The sequence below is a fragment of the Onychostruthus taczanowskii genome, unplaced genomic scaffold (assembly GCF_017590055.1).
Source record: "Onychostruthus taczanowskii isolate IOZ18803 unplaced genomic scaffold, ASM1759005v1 scaffold30, whole genome shotgun sequence".
Taxonomy (NCBI): Eukaryota; Metazoa; Chordata; class Aves; order Passeriformes; family Passeridae; genus Onychostruthus; species Onychostruthus taczanowskii.
Window position 1 is genome coordinate 5,070,410 of NW_024500350.1, and position 14,965 is coordinate 5,085,374.

General features: G+C 46.8%; 1 protein-coding gene across 1 annotated transcript; it reads right to left on the reverse strand.

Moving 5' to 3' along the window:
- Positions 1-698: 698 nt before the first annotated feature.
- CRLF3 (cytokine receptor like factor 3) lies at positions 699-14,937 on the reverse strand. The gene is made up of 8 exons (XM_041409305.1): positions 14,773-14,937; positions 12,096-12,303; positions 10,204-10,291; positions 9,566-9,743; positions 8,327-8,549; positions 7,581-7,713; positions 4,488-4,600; positions 699-3,623 (listed from the first exon to the last, which is right to left on the reverse strand). The coding sequence occupies exons 1-8, from the start codon at positions 14,902-14,904 to the stop codon at positions 3,370-3,372; spliced, it is 1,329 nt and encodes a 442-aa protein (XP_041265239.1). The 5' UTR covers positions 14,905-14,937; the 3' UTR covers positions 699-3,369.
- Between the last annotated feature and the right edge of the window lie 28 nt (positions 14,938-14,965).

Here is a 14,965-nt window from a genome sequence, read left to right on the forward strand (position 1 = left end):
GAGTAGGTAAGTCCTCCCCTGACTCTGACCTGCAGTTTTTAGGCTGTTCAATTTGAGAGTGAAGCTGCAGCTCTGGAGGAGAAACACTTGGCATCTTGTCATGAAGAAAGCTCATGTGAATGGAGCATTTATGAGAGCAAGCTGCCAAGTCAGCAACTTCACTTACTGGTTTCACAAGCTGTTTTTCCTTTAAAAGAGACCACAGAACTGGAACAGGCTCCAGGTAAAGCAGAACTAAGGGAATGAAGTAAAGCTGTGTGTTAGTCCAACAGGGACTTTATTTGAAGGTGATTAAATACCTCTGCTGCTGGCCAAAAACTACAGATGTGTAAGAGCTGCACCACAGAATGCACCAGTAAGAGATGGGAACAGTAAAATGGAGAGAGACAAATCAGCTGGGATGCAATGTTGAGGGAGGGTAGCTCATAGGTGCTGTAACAAATTTTACTAAAAGAAAGGAAAAATATTCTTTTAAGAGATGTCAGTTAAAATTTAGACATAAAGGTAAGTGCACAGGTGGGAAACCTGGAAATAAATTGTTCGGGACTTCTGAGGGACAGAAGATTAAATAAATAGGAAAAAAATGGAGAGAAGCTCTTAAAGATGGCTGCAATGTTCTAGAAAACATATCCTGTTAGAATGCTATGGTGCTCAGCTTTATGCCTCATTAAATAATTTTCTAGACCATACACAGTTTAGAGGGATAAAACTTTTATTTAAAAAAATTCAAATTTCTCTTGACACAAGTCTTAGTTGAGGTAAGTTAATGTACTAGCTTAGGAAAACAACTTTCAGGACTGGGTTTCATAAGCCATTAACACTCTGTTGCTTGCAGGGCTCCAAGAGCTAGAGGTGCAAATTGTAAAGGAAGTGTCAAGTTTTCCATCCAGCTGACCTCTGCTGCGGAAGAACGGAATTTACACCTTTTAGTTCAAGCCTCTTCCGCTTCTTTGCATCCTTTGTTCCTTTAGTGCTCGGGTCTCTTGCCCTGAGACTCTTCACTCCTCCTCTGTTCACAAGGTGCAGCTCCAGGAGGTGGCTCAAAGTACCTCATTGGCAATTTGGACAGCGAGGCTTGTGCCAAGTTCAAATAAAAAACAAAACCACCACACTAACACCAAAAGAACCATTGGCAAACTGCCCTTGTTCAACACACAGCTAAAGCCTGAAGGCACAAAAGCTTCTCTTGCCCTCTCCAGGGCAGCAGTAGGGGCCTCTCATGGCCCTTCACAGTCATCTTCAGCTGCTTTTATGTGTATTCTGAACAACCTGACACAGCATTACCACCTCTGGAAGTACCTGAATTCAAGGTTTAAGCTTTATTTTCTAATATGTAAGTAAATATCCTGAAGAATCTATAGTCTGACCAGCCCCTCCAAAAGCAGATGAAAAGGTACCTGACCCACTGGTACCTCAGAAGTGTGGATATTCACAATTTTACTTTCCATATGGTAGAAGTACTAAGTTACAACTAGTACCTGATACCTGAAGTGTGTAAGTAGAACTGCCAGCACTACTACATGGAGCAAGATTTAAGTCAGCTGCTGTCTGGAGTGCCTGCCCAAGCCTCTAAGCAGGACTGACACTTTCATCTACTGAACCTTTATGTAAAAGGACTGAAAACACTCTTCACAGGAGAACTGAAGTTACATTGAAAGCACAGGATATGCCAGTATTCTCTTTTCCCTAACACTGCACTGGTGAAGCTTGAAAAGCTCAGAGTACTGCAGGCCCTTTGTTGCCCACAGTGGATATCTGACCTGCAGCAGCTCAGCCTTCCTCACTTCATGTCTTCCAGCCAATTCCACCCTAACTGCCGTGTGCAGCTTGTCTGCACTCATCTAAATGCACACTTTTTTTTCTCCTGTAAATGTATAAATACCAACAGCCATTCTCTCCTTGTCTGAAATTCTTGTACCCCTGCTACAGCTGCTTGGGGAAAAATTCAGGCAGGATGGCTGATCTTTTTGTACTGACAGTGTGAGTATGGACAATGTTAATTAATTGTAAAATAAGCCTTTATGCTTTAAGCTTATTATGGTAGCATAGAGGGCTAACGTAGCACATTGCCACTGAAGGAAAGGCAGTATGATTGTCTAGGCTTTATAAAAATAGTGCTACTCTAGCATGATAAAATATATTTAATTTGAATTGAACTTGAGGTAAGAAGCCCATCAGTGAATGTTACTTTTAAATATTCCTTAAATCCAGTAGCACTGCAATCTTTTGACCAGGAATGGGCTCTCTTTTGAGACTGAGCCTATCCAGCTTAGTTGCTCCTTAGAGGAAAAATGTGTAACTTTACGTAAGTTCTAAATTCCAAGTCATTTAATTCACACTATTATTTATCCCATCCTACTCTATGGAGGAGACAGCTTAATTGCCACAATCTTTTCAATTCTCACTGCCCCAGGTTAAATCTGTGAAGGCAGGGCCTGCCTGAAGCCCACCCAAAGCCCATCTCCCTTACTCCAGGTGGAGCTCCAGCAGCAGCTGCAGTCTGTCTGCATCGAGCCATGCACCTGCCCAGTGTCCCCAGGCAGAATTTGGGATGGCCAGGAATCCTGCACATCACAACAGCACTTGTGTTGGCAGACAGTAAGAGCAGGTTGTCTCTGAGGAATCACAGCTGCCAATCCACAGGGTGAGCTCAGGTACCACATCACTGAGACTTGCTCTGACACAGGCTGTGTGTGAATTGTAACCAGCAAGATGTTCAGAGAGGCTCCATATTCCAAGTGTCAACACAGAAAACAGCTCAAGAAGTACGAAAATAAGGCACTTAAGTGAGACAGTAACAGGCTGGCTCCCTCTGAGCCCCAGGCTGGCTCAGAGCTCCCTGCTGCAGGGGATGAGCGGTACCGTGCGCGGGGGAGCGCTGGCTGGGCAGCCCCGCTGCCCACGCAGACTCCTAAGGCAGCATCGTGCACAAGGAAGCACAGCAGGACCTCGCTGCTCTAAATACTGTGCTCTGAGTGGTAGAAATACAGCTTTGGTCCATTACCACCCCTCAAACACTTACTTCACAGAGCAGCAGCTTTAAGCAAAGTTAATTCTACACAACATGCGTACCCTGAGAGGAGTACAATGAAATACTGACAAAAATCAAGTCTAGAGTTAAAAAAGGAAAGGTCTGATGGACTGCTTAAATTAATTTGCCTACACAAATGCTTGTTTCTAGCTTTGTCCGGAGTAACAAATCCAATGTTTCACAATTATTGTTTAAATGAATCCAGTACGAAGTACAATATAGTGGAGTTCAAGTACTATAAAGACAGGGGTTTGTTACCAGATTGTTGTCAAACAGCTGGAAAGTCAGCTTTTAACATTACACTTTACAGCAAGAACAAAAAATCCCTTTACTCACTGCTAAAAGACCAAAACCTTCCAGCCTGGGTATGAAAATGAACATCCAAAATACAAAGAGCCACAGCACTGATCAAGTACCCAGTCAAAGACCACTTCTCTGTTGTTAGAGCTGATGGTTACTCGAAGCTTGAAGTTTCCTCCCTCGTTGCTGCAGGGTCCCAACTGCACAACTTCCATGTCAAATGTCACAGTCGAGCCAGAAGTAACAGCAGGCAACTGGTTTGTCATCTCTTTTCCATTTACAAATACTGCCCCTGAAACAGTCAGCAGATCTAACAATATTTCTCATTTTCTGTACATGCTAACATGCAAGACCACATCTATTTTTTGCAAGCAAACAGGGAAGTAACCCTGCTACATTTCTCTTGTCACGTGGAACAGGCTGCAATAACTGTGAGCAGGAAGAGGAGATCTGTGATCTCACCAAGGATTTTTAACTGCACAAGCAGCACATACATGAAAGTTGCTCATATATAATGCAGGGATCTAAAGAGCCAGAGGCTTCCTTTTTTGGGAAGGAAAATCCTGCGTGTATCAGGAATAGTGTGGCCAGCAGGACTAGGGAGGTGATCCTTCCCCTGTACCTGGCACTGGTGAGGGCACTCCTGGAGTGCTGTGCCCAGCTCTGGCCCCTCAGTTTGGGAAGGACTTTGGGACACTCAAGCGTGTCCAGAGGAGGCAACGAGGCTGGAGAGGCGCTGGGAACATAAATGCTGTCAGGAATGGCTGAGGGAGCTGGGGGTGCTCAGCCTGGAGAAAAGGAGACTCAGGGGTGCCCTCATCACTCTACAACTCCCTGAAAGGTGGCTGTGGCCACGTAGGGTTGGTCTCTTTCCCCAGGCAGCACTGACACAGAACCAGAGGACACAGTCTGAAGCTGTGCCAAGGGAAATACAGGTTGGATATTAGGAAAAAGTTTTTTATGGAAAGGATGATAAAGTTCTGGAATGGCTGCCCGGGGAGGTGGTGCAGTCCCCATCCCCGGGTGTGTCTAACAAAGCCTGGATATGGCACTGGGGGCCAGGGTTCAGTTGAGGTGCTGGGGCTGGGTTGGACTCAATGATCTTTAAAGTCTCTTCCAAGCTGGTGACTGTGTGAACTGTGTGGCTCAGACTCACCGTTGGTGCTGATGCACACGGCCTTGTCCCGCTGCAGGGAGTCGTCGCCGTTGCGCTGCTCCACGCACACTCCCAGGCTGTCCCGGCGGTCTGGCTGCCCCACGGTCTCAATCCTAACAAGCAAAATGTTAAGTCCAAACCTGAAGCTTTAAACCAAAACATACCATGAAATCCAGACAGTCACTCCAGACCCCTGTACTGTGCTCCAGGGCTCTCAACAAATTCACCCAAACTTTTGGGGAGATCCCTGGTGAATGACAAAATTCCTACCAGCTTTCCCAAGAGCTCCACTGAGCAATACTCTATTAATCTGAACAAAATATGAAGCAAACCTTTGCTTCCTGCAAACTTCCAGTGTTATTTAATATTTACTATTTAATTCTCCACTGTCATAGCTTAGAAATTACCTTTCAAAATTATTTCCAGCTGTCTGAAGCATACAATATGCTCAGCTGGACCATCAGCTATACCACACTACTGGTCAGTATCATGTATTATGGCAAGATAGTTGTAGCTTCAGCAGGGATTTAATAAGCATGACTGAAATAGGTTTTATTGACCCTGGCATATTCTGCTGTAATGGGATGAGGATGGGGTGTTGCTCTGGGGGTGTATTTGGTTTGGGCTTTTGTAATAAATCAGCCTGGTGCAAACCAAGCAATGCCTAGAAGAGCATTTAGATGTCTGGCCTCTGCTCAGCTGTATTTAGAGTTTTAGTCTGGGGAAAGAATCTCTGAAGAAAATGCAAACAAGTTGTGCAAATGAGCAGGGACTCAGTTCCCTGTGGGCCCCAGCAGAGGAGTGAGTCTGCACAATTCGTACACTGAAGGGCTGTTCTGGACTTGAGTCCTTTCTCATGTACTGCCACCTCTCAAAGGTGCTAAATCCTACTTTACAGAGAGCCTGAGTGACTCAGGAAATTCAGATGGTCCTTTCTAAAAAGTAAAGCAGTTGTCGTTTTCATTGTAGCTCGAGAGAAAGAACAGACTGATCTGTGGTTGCTGGCAAACAAAGGAAAACTACAGCAAAACTTTCAAAAAAAAGCAATTAAATGGGACAGTGGACTGGCACACAATGGGTTAACTGTTGAGAGGCAAAGATAAAATTGGAACCATGTTTTACTTTTGCACTCCATTAGGTTTTTCAGTCCCCTGGGAATGCCACTAAGAGAGCAATAGCCTTGCACTGTAAAGCAAAGGGAAAATGACTGCTTGAATCTCCAAGAAGCTTTTTCTTTGGAAGGGATCCACCATCTTTTCCCAAAGCAACTCTAAAGGAGACTTCAAATTCCTTTTGGTGCACAACAAAAACGCTGCACAACACCACCTTGTCTCTGCCACTGCAGCCCAGACACTGCAGCTGGTGAAGCCCCAGCAGTTTCCATTTGCCTCAGGGCACAGAGAGGTCCATCCATGGGGCATCACGGGCACTGCCTCAGCTGTCAGCAGAGCTGAGCTGGGCTCCTGACAAGCTGTGACCACCACAGGGCATCTGCTGGGTGAGCCCAAATCACTGTGTGCCTGGCCATAAGGACTGTGGCTCCCCACAGCAAAGAAAGCTTTAGAGATGAAGAGCAGGTCACTGAGGAGAGATGTTCCCTTCCCTAAGGGCAGCTTCCTGGAGGCTGCAAGGCAAGGAGGAGACTGGACCTAAAGCAGTGATGTTTTCCTACAGCTTGGCCAAATGCTTCACCTCAGGACAACTGCCACAGTTTATCTTTAAAATGTAGATACAGAGCACTGTGTTTATCACAACTTCACTGCTCACTGACAAGCTGTTCCTGGGTCCTGAAAACAGGGAACACAGAGCTGCTTGAGAATAATAACTTGTGTTCCAACAGCTGCAGGAAGTCAAACACCAAGTACTACATCTCCCAGCCCAAGAAAATGTCTCACTCTTCCAAACAAGAAGCTACTCTTGGACCTTGGAAGAAGAACAAAACCAATTTTTGAGGTTGTCTTCTGTCTCAAGATTCGTGTCACGATAGTTCTTGTGGACACGTGCCTGTTTGAGCTCTGCCATCCTGAAACAATCTCCTCTTGGAGAGAAGTCCATAACCAAAATGTGAAGCAAAACATTTTCATATGCTACCAATAAAAAATGATAAAAAGCACTGGACTGAGAGAGAACCAAGGGAAACCTCAAAGTTCTGCCTTTAATTTCACAGGCACTGCTGAGCCAAGAGAAGTTAAATCTAGCAACAGATTTCAAATGAAAGCTTTAGATCTTTTTATCCATCTCAAGCAGGGCAACTGAACACATCTTCACTCAACAACCATCTAAAGTTAACATAATCCATTATCAGGAAGGGATAAATGAAACACCGTGGAATAAGTCATGAAAGTGTCATGAACAGCCCTTTTCAATTGTCAGTGGGGGCTGCCTGCTGTACAGCAAGTAGTTTTATTTAACCAGGGAAAAGATTAAACAAAGCTTCAGTCTCTGAGGTCTGTAATCACAACTGACATACCCACAAGGACATTCCTCATACCCTGTTAAACAGCATCATCTCAGGGATAGGATGACAGGCAGCAAAGCTGCCAAGGTTTTTAATCATGTTCTGTGTCAAATGGAAAGCTTGAAATTCACAAGATCCCTTCACTCTGGATCTTCTAATGCCAGTTTCAAGCAGTAGTCTGACCAGCACTAATTATCTCAAATGTTAAAGGCATTGTTGCCAGACTGTCATCCCAACAGCACATCAGTGTTTTCATGTCCAAAGTCTTCAGAGCCAGTGATTAGTCTGGGAAGGAAAGCACCCCTGACCCAAGGTTAAAAGGAACTAGAGGCAAAGCTCCACTGACTTCAGCCAGTAACAGCTGCTAGAAAACATCAGGAAGTTCAACATTCCACAGATCTGCTCAGCATGAGCTATATTTTACCATCCCTCAGGAGTTCACTTACTTTTATATAAGTGCAGGTCCTACAAAAACATCAGGTGTTTTCCTACAAAGCCAGGAAGCAGAACTAAAGGAAGGTCAGAGGTCACATAGAGGCACTACCTTGACTGGAGCTGAGCTGATTTACAACTCAAACATGCCTCGGGTTTACACACAACTCAGATGTGACACCAGCCACCCAAAAAGGACTTGCCTGAATGTTAATGTCTGCCCACAGAAATAAGTGGGAGCTTTGGAGTAGAGCACACCGCACGACTGAGAATCGTTCCGCAGTGCTATGTTTCTTCGGCTGCTCAAGCTGTAACCCTCCAGACCAGTTGTCCATTCTTCAAAGAAAACAAACAAAAAGCAAGAAAATTGTGAACCTCAACTTGGTCCTGTTTGTGCAAAATCAAGCCAGTCCCAATGTCTACTCAGTCCACCTCATGCAGCTTAAGCTATGTTAAAAACAGGGGCCGGTTTTGCCTTTTTCTTATGGAGAGATTTGTTTTTCAAATAAATTGTAATTACAAAAAGTATTTTCCAGCTCAGAGTTCACCAGGAGTTCACTCTTTGCTACAATCCCTGCCAAGTCTTATTGTAAGAAAAGGAAAGCCTTCATTACCCACTGCGCTTAGAAATTTGTAAGCGAAGAGAAAATTTAAGTTTTCCTCTCTCCAAGATAAGAGCTTGTTATGAGCTGCAGGTCATCACAAATCCTTATGTTGTGGTGAGGGAGAAGAAAAAATAATGCTTTTCTTCTGGCTCACATGCTTTCCAAGGCTAAGGAAGCAGCGAGCCACCTGCGAAAGGTTCACCGAGTGTCCCTCAGCCGAGGAAGCCAAGAATACATTGTGGGACAGAGGGACAGCTCACAACACGCCACACAGAGCCCCCAGGGGCAGGGACAGCCCGTCCCACAGCAGCAGCTCCATCCCTGGGGGCGAGGCCGGGCAGTACCGTGGGGCACCAGCGAGGTGCGGCCGATCTGGGGCACGCTCCAGGGGCTCCACTCCTGCCGCCCGTCCCCGCGCGCGCACACGCGGAACTGGTAATCCACGTGCGGGTCCAGGTGCAGCACCATGAACTCCGGCTCCGAGCCCACGTACACGTCCTCAAAGGGGCTGGCGGGGCTCTTGCGGCACTGCAGCCGGTAGTCCTGGGCCGTGAAGTCCTCGTCCACCTGCAGAAACGTTCACCGCGTCAGAAAGGAGCCTCCGGTTCCCCTCCCCTCTGCGGGGCACGCAGCGCTGCAGGAGAGCAGACTCACGAGGGACCTCGGAGCAGAAAATGTGCCTTGTGGAAAGTGACAGCACTGTCTGAACCAACAGATGTATCAGAATTATTTTATTAGTTAGAAAATATCTACAGAAGAAGAAACATTGAACAGAAGGCTGTTCATTCTAGCAGAGATATAAAAAGATCCTTCAGCCAAAAAGCTGAAAACAACTTTGCAGAAGAAATTCTGTGCCAGTTTTTAACAGCAAGGGAAAATTAGTGCTGTCCTTCATAAACTGTTCCAGGGAATGATTTCCAGTTCTTTGATATCTCTGAGTCAAAAGATATTTAGACACACCCCCTCAAAAAAACCCCTCCATTATCCCCCAGGCACAACCAAATTCAGGCAAATCCTGTACGGCACAGAAGATGAGACCCCACGTGAGAGCAGTGCCTATGGTTTAACAACCTGAGTCCACATCCTTCAGGGTGGCCAGCGATCAGTGGCTGTTGCTAGAACAACAAAGGTTTGCTTGATGCTGCCAAGGAGCAGAGAGCTGTCCAACAACAACTAAACCACATCAGACCACAGCAGTGGTTTTTGTGTGTTGAAGAGAAAGGGTACTGGAGTAGCTAATATAATAATATTTTCTTTTTCTACCCACTGCATCTCCCTAGGAACACAAATGTGTTTAGGGGTAAAAGCATAACAGAGCAGGTCCAGCCTCATCCTGGGGCTGCTAAATCAAGTGTCACTGCAGGCAGACACAAACCCCAGCACCAGCCACACACCATCACTGCGCTACCTTGTCTTTAAATGACACACTTACAAAAAAAACCTCTTCTCAAGTTCTTAACTCTGCACTGGAGTGGACTAGTCCTTGGAAGGCAGTAGACAGTTCAGCAAGAAAGTGGATTGTTTGGGTATTTTTTAGAAAAAACTCAAGTCTAAAGGAATTTCATCCAGGATATTTTACCTACCTTACACCATCTGACTAAAATACCTCCAGGCTTTTCCACAAACTCCTCCAGCTGTACAGGTGGGCGGGATGCCACAGTTCCATGTCTGAATATTTGATTTTTCAATATAGTAAGGAGGCAGTCATCCAGCTGGGCAGATAAACAAGGCACATCAACCAAGGAGGGCACTTCTGGTAAGCTGAGAAAGGAAAGTTTGCTGTAATGAGAGGGGCCAGCTTCCACAAATTCCTATTTCATCCATACACTTGAATCTGTGCAGATTTGCAAAGAGAGAACAGCTGCAGAAATTGGCACGTGCACTCCAAACTTAAAAGACTCAGCAAACATTGTGTTTCAGCCCTAAGCAGACTGTTTGTCAGCAAATACTCTGAAACACAGGCTGTTCTGCAAGCAGTGGCTTCATCCTTCACAAATAAACAGCATATATTTCCACAGGACATATGGAGGGTGAAAACCCCCTCCATTCTGTGAGTGCCAGCCCCAAAGAAAGTCTGAGTAACAAACAGGACAGCAGCACCTCAAATTAATTTTTTGAGGCAATGGAGCAGAAAGCTTTTGTTTCAAAGGAGGAAAGATCCCCTGAAAATAAGGGCACAAGTGCCACTGCCTCAAACCACCTCAGAATGTTGGTGTCTTACCTATCTAGCTGAATATGTAAAGCTTTTTTTGTAAAGTTGCAAAGTTTCTCATTCTGTTGTCCCACATCTCCATCAACTGCACTCTCTCCTGCAACCAAACAGTAAAAATATTTCTAATGAGACAACATCCACAGAAGGCATTCTTTGCTTCAAAGAATAACCAGTTCTGACATGAACAACCAATTAAATGTGAAGCACTCTCAGCACTCTCGCTAGTCTTAGCTAGAAAATGCAATTATAGGTAATAATATAAAGCCTATCTAGCAACTTTTGAAGCTCTGAAAGCTACCTCTAGACACACCCGTAACAGATGTAATAATTTGCCTCAGGTCTCAGACAGAAGTAGAACTGGGGTCAGATGACAAAAAAAACAGGATTATTAATCCCTTTCTCTACTAATTTTAAATGAAGAGAAAAGGAAAGCACATTTACTGATCAGAAAATAAAAAAGCAGGCACTTAAAAGCAAGAAATAATGTCAATCATTGTTCTATTTGCCACAATCAAAATGGTACTATTGCCACAATGAAGGAAATAATCTAATCCATGCAATAATGTGTAGAGATAAATACAAATACTTTCCTAAGCTTTCCATATAAAGTAGCATCACACACTTCATCTTACAGAGACATATGCTCCAGTCTCCTTCTGCTGACTTTAGGGTAATTTACAACTTCAGCAAGCTCAGTCCTTTTCCAAGTGGAGGATTACACACGTTACAAATCTCTGAAGGAAAGCTCACGTCATAATTGGCAGCAGGAGATTTAATAACCACAGAGGCTTAACTCCTCTGTGCCTCATCTGCAGCCTGTGCTGGTCCTGCCCACGGCCCTGGGTGATGCTGCTGCTCCCTGGGTGATGCTGCTGCTCAGAGCACCGGGGGAACGGGAACTGCAGCGAGTCAGCTTCTCATCAGATCCTACAGAATTTCACACAAAAAACTTCTACCAGCACGCTGATTCAGTAACCTGAGACTTAAAATCAAGGTGAATACCAGCTGTCCCAGAGCTCTGGTGGTAGAAAAAAACCCAGCAAATTAATCCTTAAACACGGTCACTGCTCCTGTGAGCAGGAGGCACTGAGCTCCCAGCCAGCACAAAGCTCAGGGCTGAGGAGGAATTGGGAGCTTTCCCACCCCTGGGACACAGCTCAATGTGCTTGAGCTCCCAGAACTGAGCTCATGCTGAAGGAAAGTTAAAGTTGAGACATGAGAACAATGCAAGGAAACTGCCAACACACTCATGGCTCAGACATGCTCCCAGTAGGTTCTCCAGCCTGGGGAAAACAGGCAAGAGTGACATTCCTTTCTGCCGAGGTATTTAGCATCAGCAGGGTATAGTCTGGCCCTTACAGTAATATTCCACATGTCCATTTTTGTCTGCCTTATCTCCAGACTTTTTAGAGAAATTTTCCCCATACAGTGGCCATTTGATTCCTCATGTTCCCCACCAACAGCAAACACAATCACACTCAGGGGACAATGTGTTTATTTCAGCTGCTATTTCAGCAAGACAGACATAATCTACTGCACCAAAACAGACACTTTGCTATAGTGGGACCCACAATTCAAAACAGCCCGATATATTTTTCTGTCTACCCTGGAGAGGTAAGAATGTCTCTGCAGTGAAATAATTGTCAAATAGGTCCCTCCTGCCCTCCAGGAGAGGCTACACTGACATACGTACACCCTCGGATTGGAGTGAAATGCTGAAACACAGATTTGTAGGAGATAATAATGATGAGCTCTTCACTACATCTACCCAATTCTTAACATTTAGTTTGAGCTAAGTCCAAAATGAGCCAAGCACAGTGATAGTAACGGGAATACTCCAGACCTCTGACAGACCCACAGAGGAAGGCAGAGCTCAGACTCAGCAGCAGGTCCTGCCTCACCTTCCCGGAGCAGATCATCGGCCGTGCTGACTCCGTGCTCTATCAGCTTCTGGCACTCATCCAGGGGCTTGATGCTCTCCTGCTCTATGACATCCACTTCCTGCAGCAGGGACGTCAGTCGCTCGTCCAGCAGCTTCTTCAGGGTCCCTTTCAAATCGCTAAAATGCTGCTCAAGCACATCTCTGGTCAGTGTTGCACTGTCTTTGATCTGGATTCAGGTAACAGGAAAGAAGGATTCAGGATAAAGGCAAAGGCCATGCACATCTTTTATTTTTCTGAAGCATCTCATCCACACTTACTGCAGAAAAGCTGCAAGTGGAGTCTGCTTTAAAAATTGACCACTGGCAGTTAACAAATTAATGAAGTCATTTTTAGTACATGTACAGCAGGGAGGGAGGCAAAGAAACCAGCCTGGACTAGTGGAAGAGCATATTAACTAAGCAAAACACAACTTGGGTTATGGGTGCTTCAATCAAGGAATTTTTCTTGTCAGAAAAATCCAAATGCTCTGTAGATCTCCTCCCTGCTGCCCCTCAAAAAAACCCCACTGCTGTAATCCTACTTAAAAACCACTCTGCCATCCTCTGGTAATCTTCCTTGCAAACAAAAACCTATCAGACTTTTAGAAGACTGTCTAGGAGCACTTTTCCAAGTGCTATCACTTCACTGGATTTTTAAAAACCTCACAAAACTGCTTTCTTTTAAATTTTGTTCAAACAGCTACTCTTGGTGACTGGACAGGGTGAACAGCAAGTCTGTTTTGATTCTGGAAGAACTCGACCACAGAAGGTTCTACAAGTGCTCATTAAAATGTCTGCAAACTTGCTGAATCTGGCTTTTAGGGAAGAAAACACACTTGAACGTCCCTGATCTAAAGATGCAAAAATCAGAAGTAAACATCTCCCTGTGAACAACTTTTCTAAGTCACGCACACAAGGAAATGCCGCAACATGCTGACAGCCTTACACATAATTTCTAGATCTTTAGAAGTACAGACAACCAGCACAGGAAGTTCTCTGGTTAGGTAAAATAAATTTCCTCTTCACCAAATACTCATGAAGCTCTGCAGCTGCCACACAGCTCTGTTTCCCTTTTCTTGTAAGTTCAATACTTGAGGAAAAAAAAAAAGGAAGTATTTAGCTTTGTGAAGGGGAGGGGCAAAGGAAGACAGAACACTCACTCCTCCAAGCATTTTACCTCCATTACAGGCAGATACAAATTCAGCAGCTCAGCCCCAGAATTAGATACTGCTCATCATGCAAAAGAGGAAATGCAAGTCCCTGAACACACAGAGCTCTATGAAGCTTGAGGAAAATCACATCCCATTGGTCCAAAGGATGGAACGTTGAGTGATCCAGTCCCACCACATCAGCCAACCAGTCCTCAAAAAATAAAGCTACCACTATACAAACCCCAGTCCAGCACACTCAGCACTCTGGGAACACAGGGAACTGTTGGATGTGCACAAAACAGCAAGTGGTGCTGAAGACAGAAAGAGAGAAAACAAAAACATGGAAAGAGAGACAACAGAAACGCGCACACAGCAAGGGAATTGTCCCCATGAGCAAAAGGAAAGGTGAGCTAACTACACACTCACTGCACAAAGGCACATGGGCTGCCTCTCACTGCCCTTGAACTGCCAAGCAACACTTTGAGATGACAAGGTTTTGATGAAAGACAGCTATGAACAATTCATTTTCTTAAGCAGTCTGTGGTTTCAGTGCTGCCTAATTAAATGTCCAATGATCACCCCCACGCTCTGGGAGCAAGACACGCACCCAGCAGATTCACAGCAGGTTTCTGCACTAATCCGCTGCAGAAAAACTAACAGGTCACCACGGAAACACTCCCTAAGTTTGGTTTTGTTTGGGATTTTATCGCAGAGCATCACCTCCAGCCGCACACCTGCCCACGCCGGGAGGCTGCCGGAGCAGAGGAGCCGGCCCGGCACCGCGGCTCTCCCTGCCCACAGCTGCCTATCTGCCCCGGCATCTCCCGGCGGGCTCCCAGTCCCGACGGGAGCTGTGCCCGGCTGCAGACAAACCAGCTAACCTGGAATGCTGGCAGCCCTCCTGCCTGACCCACGAGTACGTGAGCCAGGCACTGCGGAGCATGGGGACAGCCGCCCCCAGCACAGCACCCGCGCCAGGGTCCAGGCAGGTACCCGATGGGAAGATGGGCACAGCACACCCTGTTAAATCAGACTTGGCATCCCAGCTACGCTGGAAAACGAACTTCTTTAAGATATTTATTCTTGCCTGGGAAAGCTCCCTCTGGTCCCACAAAATGAAGCTCAGCTCAGTAACAGGCTTCAGCTCGCATCCCTTTCCTCCGACACGTCGCACATCTGCCATTCCCACACGCTCCCCCGGGGCACCCCCGAGGCCACCGGGGTCCCGGGGCTCTCATCACCCCCGGTGCGCGGGGCTCGCCCTCCGCCACCCGCCCCACACCTGAGCCCCATCCCGGCTCTCCCGGCGCACAGGAACCACGGACAAACACCGAGCCCCGGTACAGGAGCGGCCAGGGCCCGCCGCCCCGCAGCGGGGTCCCTCGTGCCGGCCACCGGCAGCGGGCCCGCCTGCGGGCACCGGGCAGCACAGCCCGGGCAGGGCTCCGGCCGCTCCTCCCGGGGCAGCTCCGGACAGCCCGGTCCCGTCCCGGCCCGCTTCCCTACCTGCTCCCGCGCCTGGTGCAGCCCCCGCAGCCGCTGCTGCAGCTCCCGCCGGTAGCTCCGCGCCGCCTCGATGCTCTCCCGAGCCTCCTGCAAGAGGAGCCGCACCTCGGCCTCGGCCTCGGCGGCCTCCATGGCGGGCCGCGGCGGCAGCGAGGCGGCGGCGGGGCGGGGCGGGCGGACCTCGGCCCGGAAG

Bases quoted from the DNA above. Each gene is read 5' to 3' on its own strand.
- CRLF3 (XM_041409305.1), bottom strand. From the start codon at position 14,904: ATGGAGGCCGCCGAGGCCGAGGCCGAGGTGCGGCTCCTCTTGCAGGAG. The intron at 7,714-8,326 runs GTACTGCCCGGC...TTTTCTTTGAAG, and splicing joins CACCTCGCTGGTGCCCCACG to AATGGACAACTGGTCTGGAG. The intron at 4,601-7,580 runs GCAAGTCCTTTT...TTTGCTTGTTAG, and splicing joins GGGCAGACATTAACATTCAG to GATTGAGACCGTGGGGCAGC.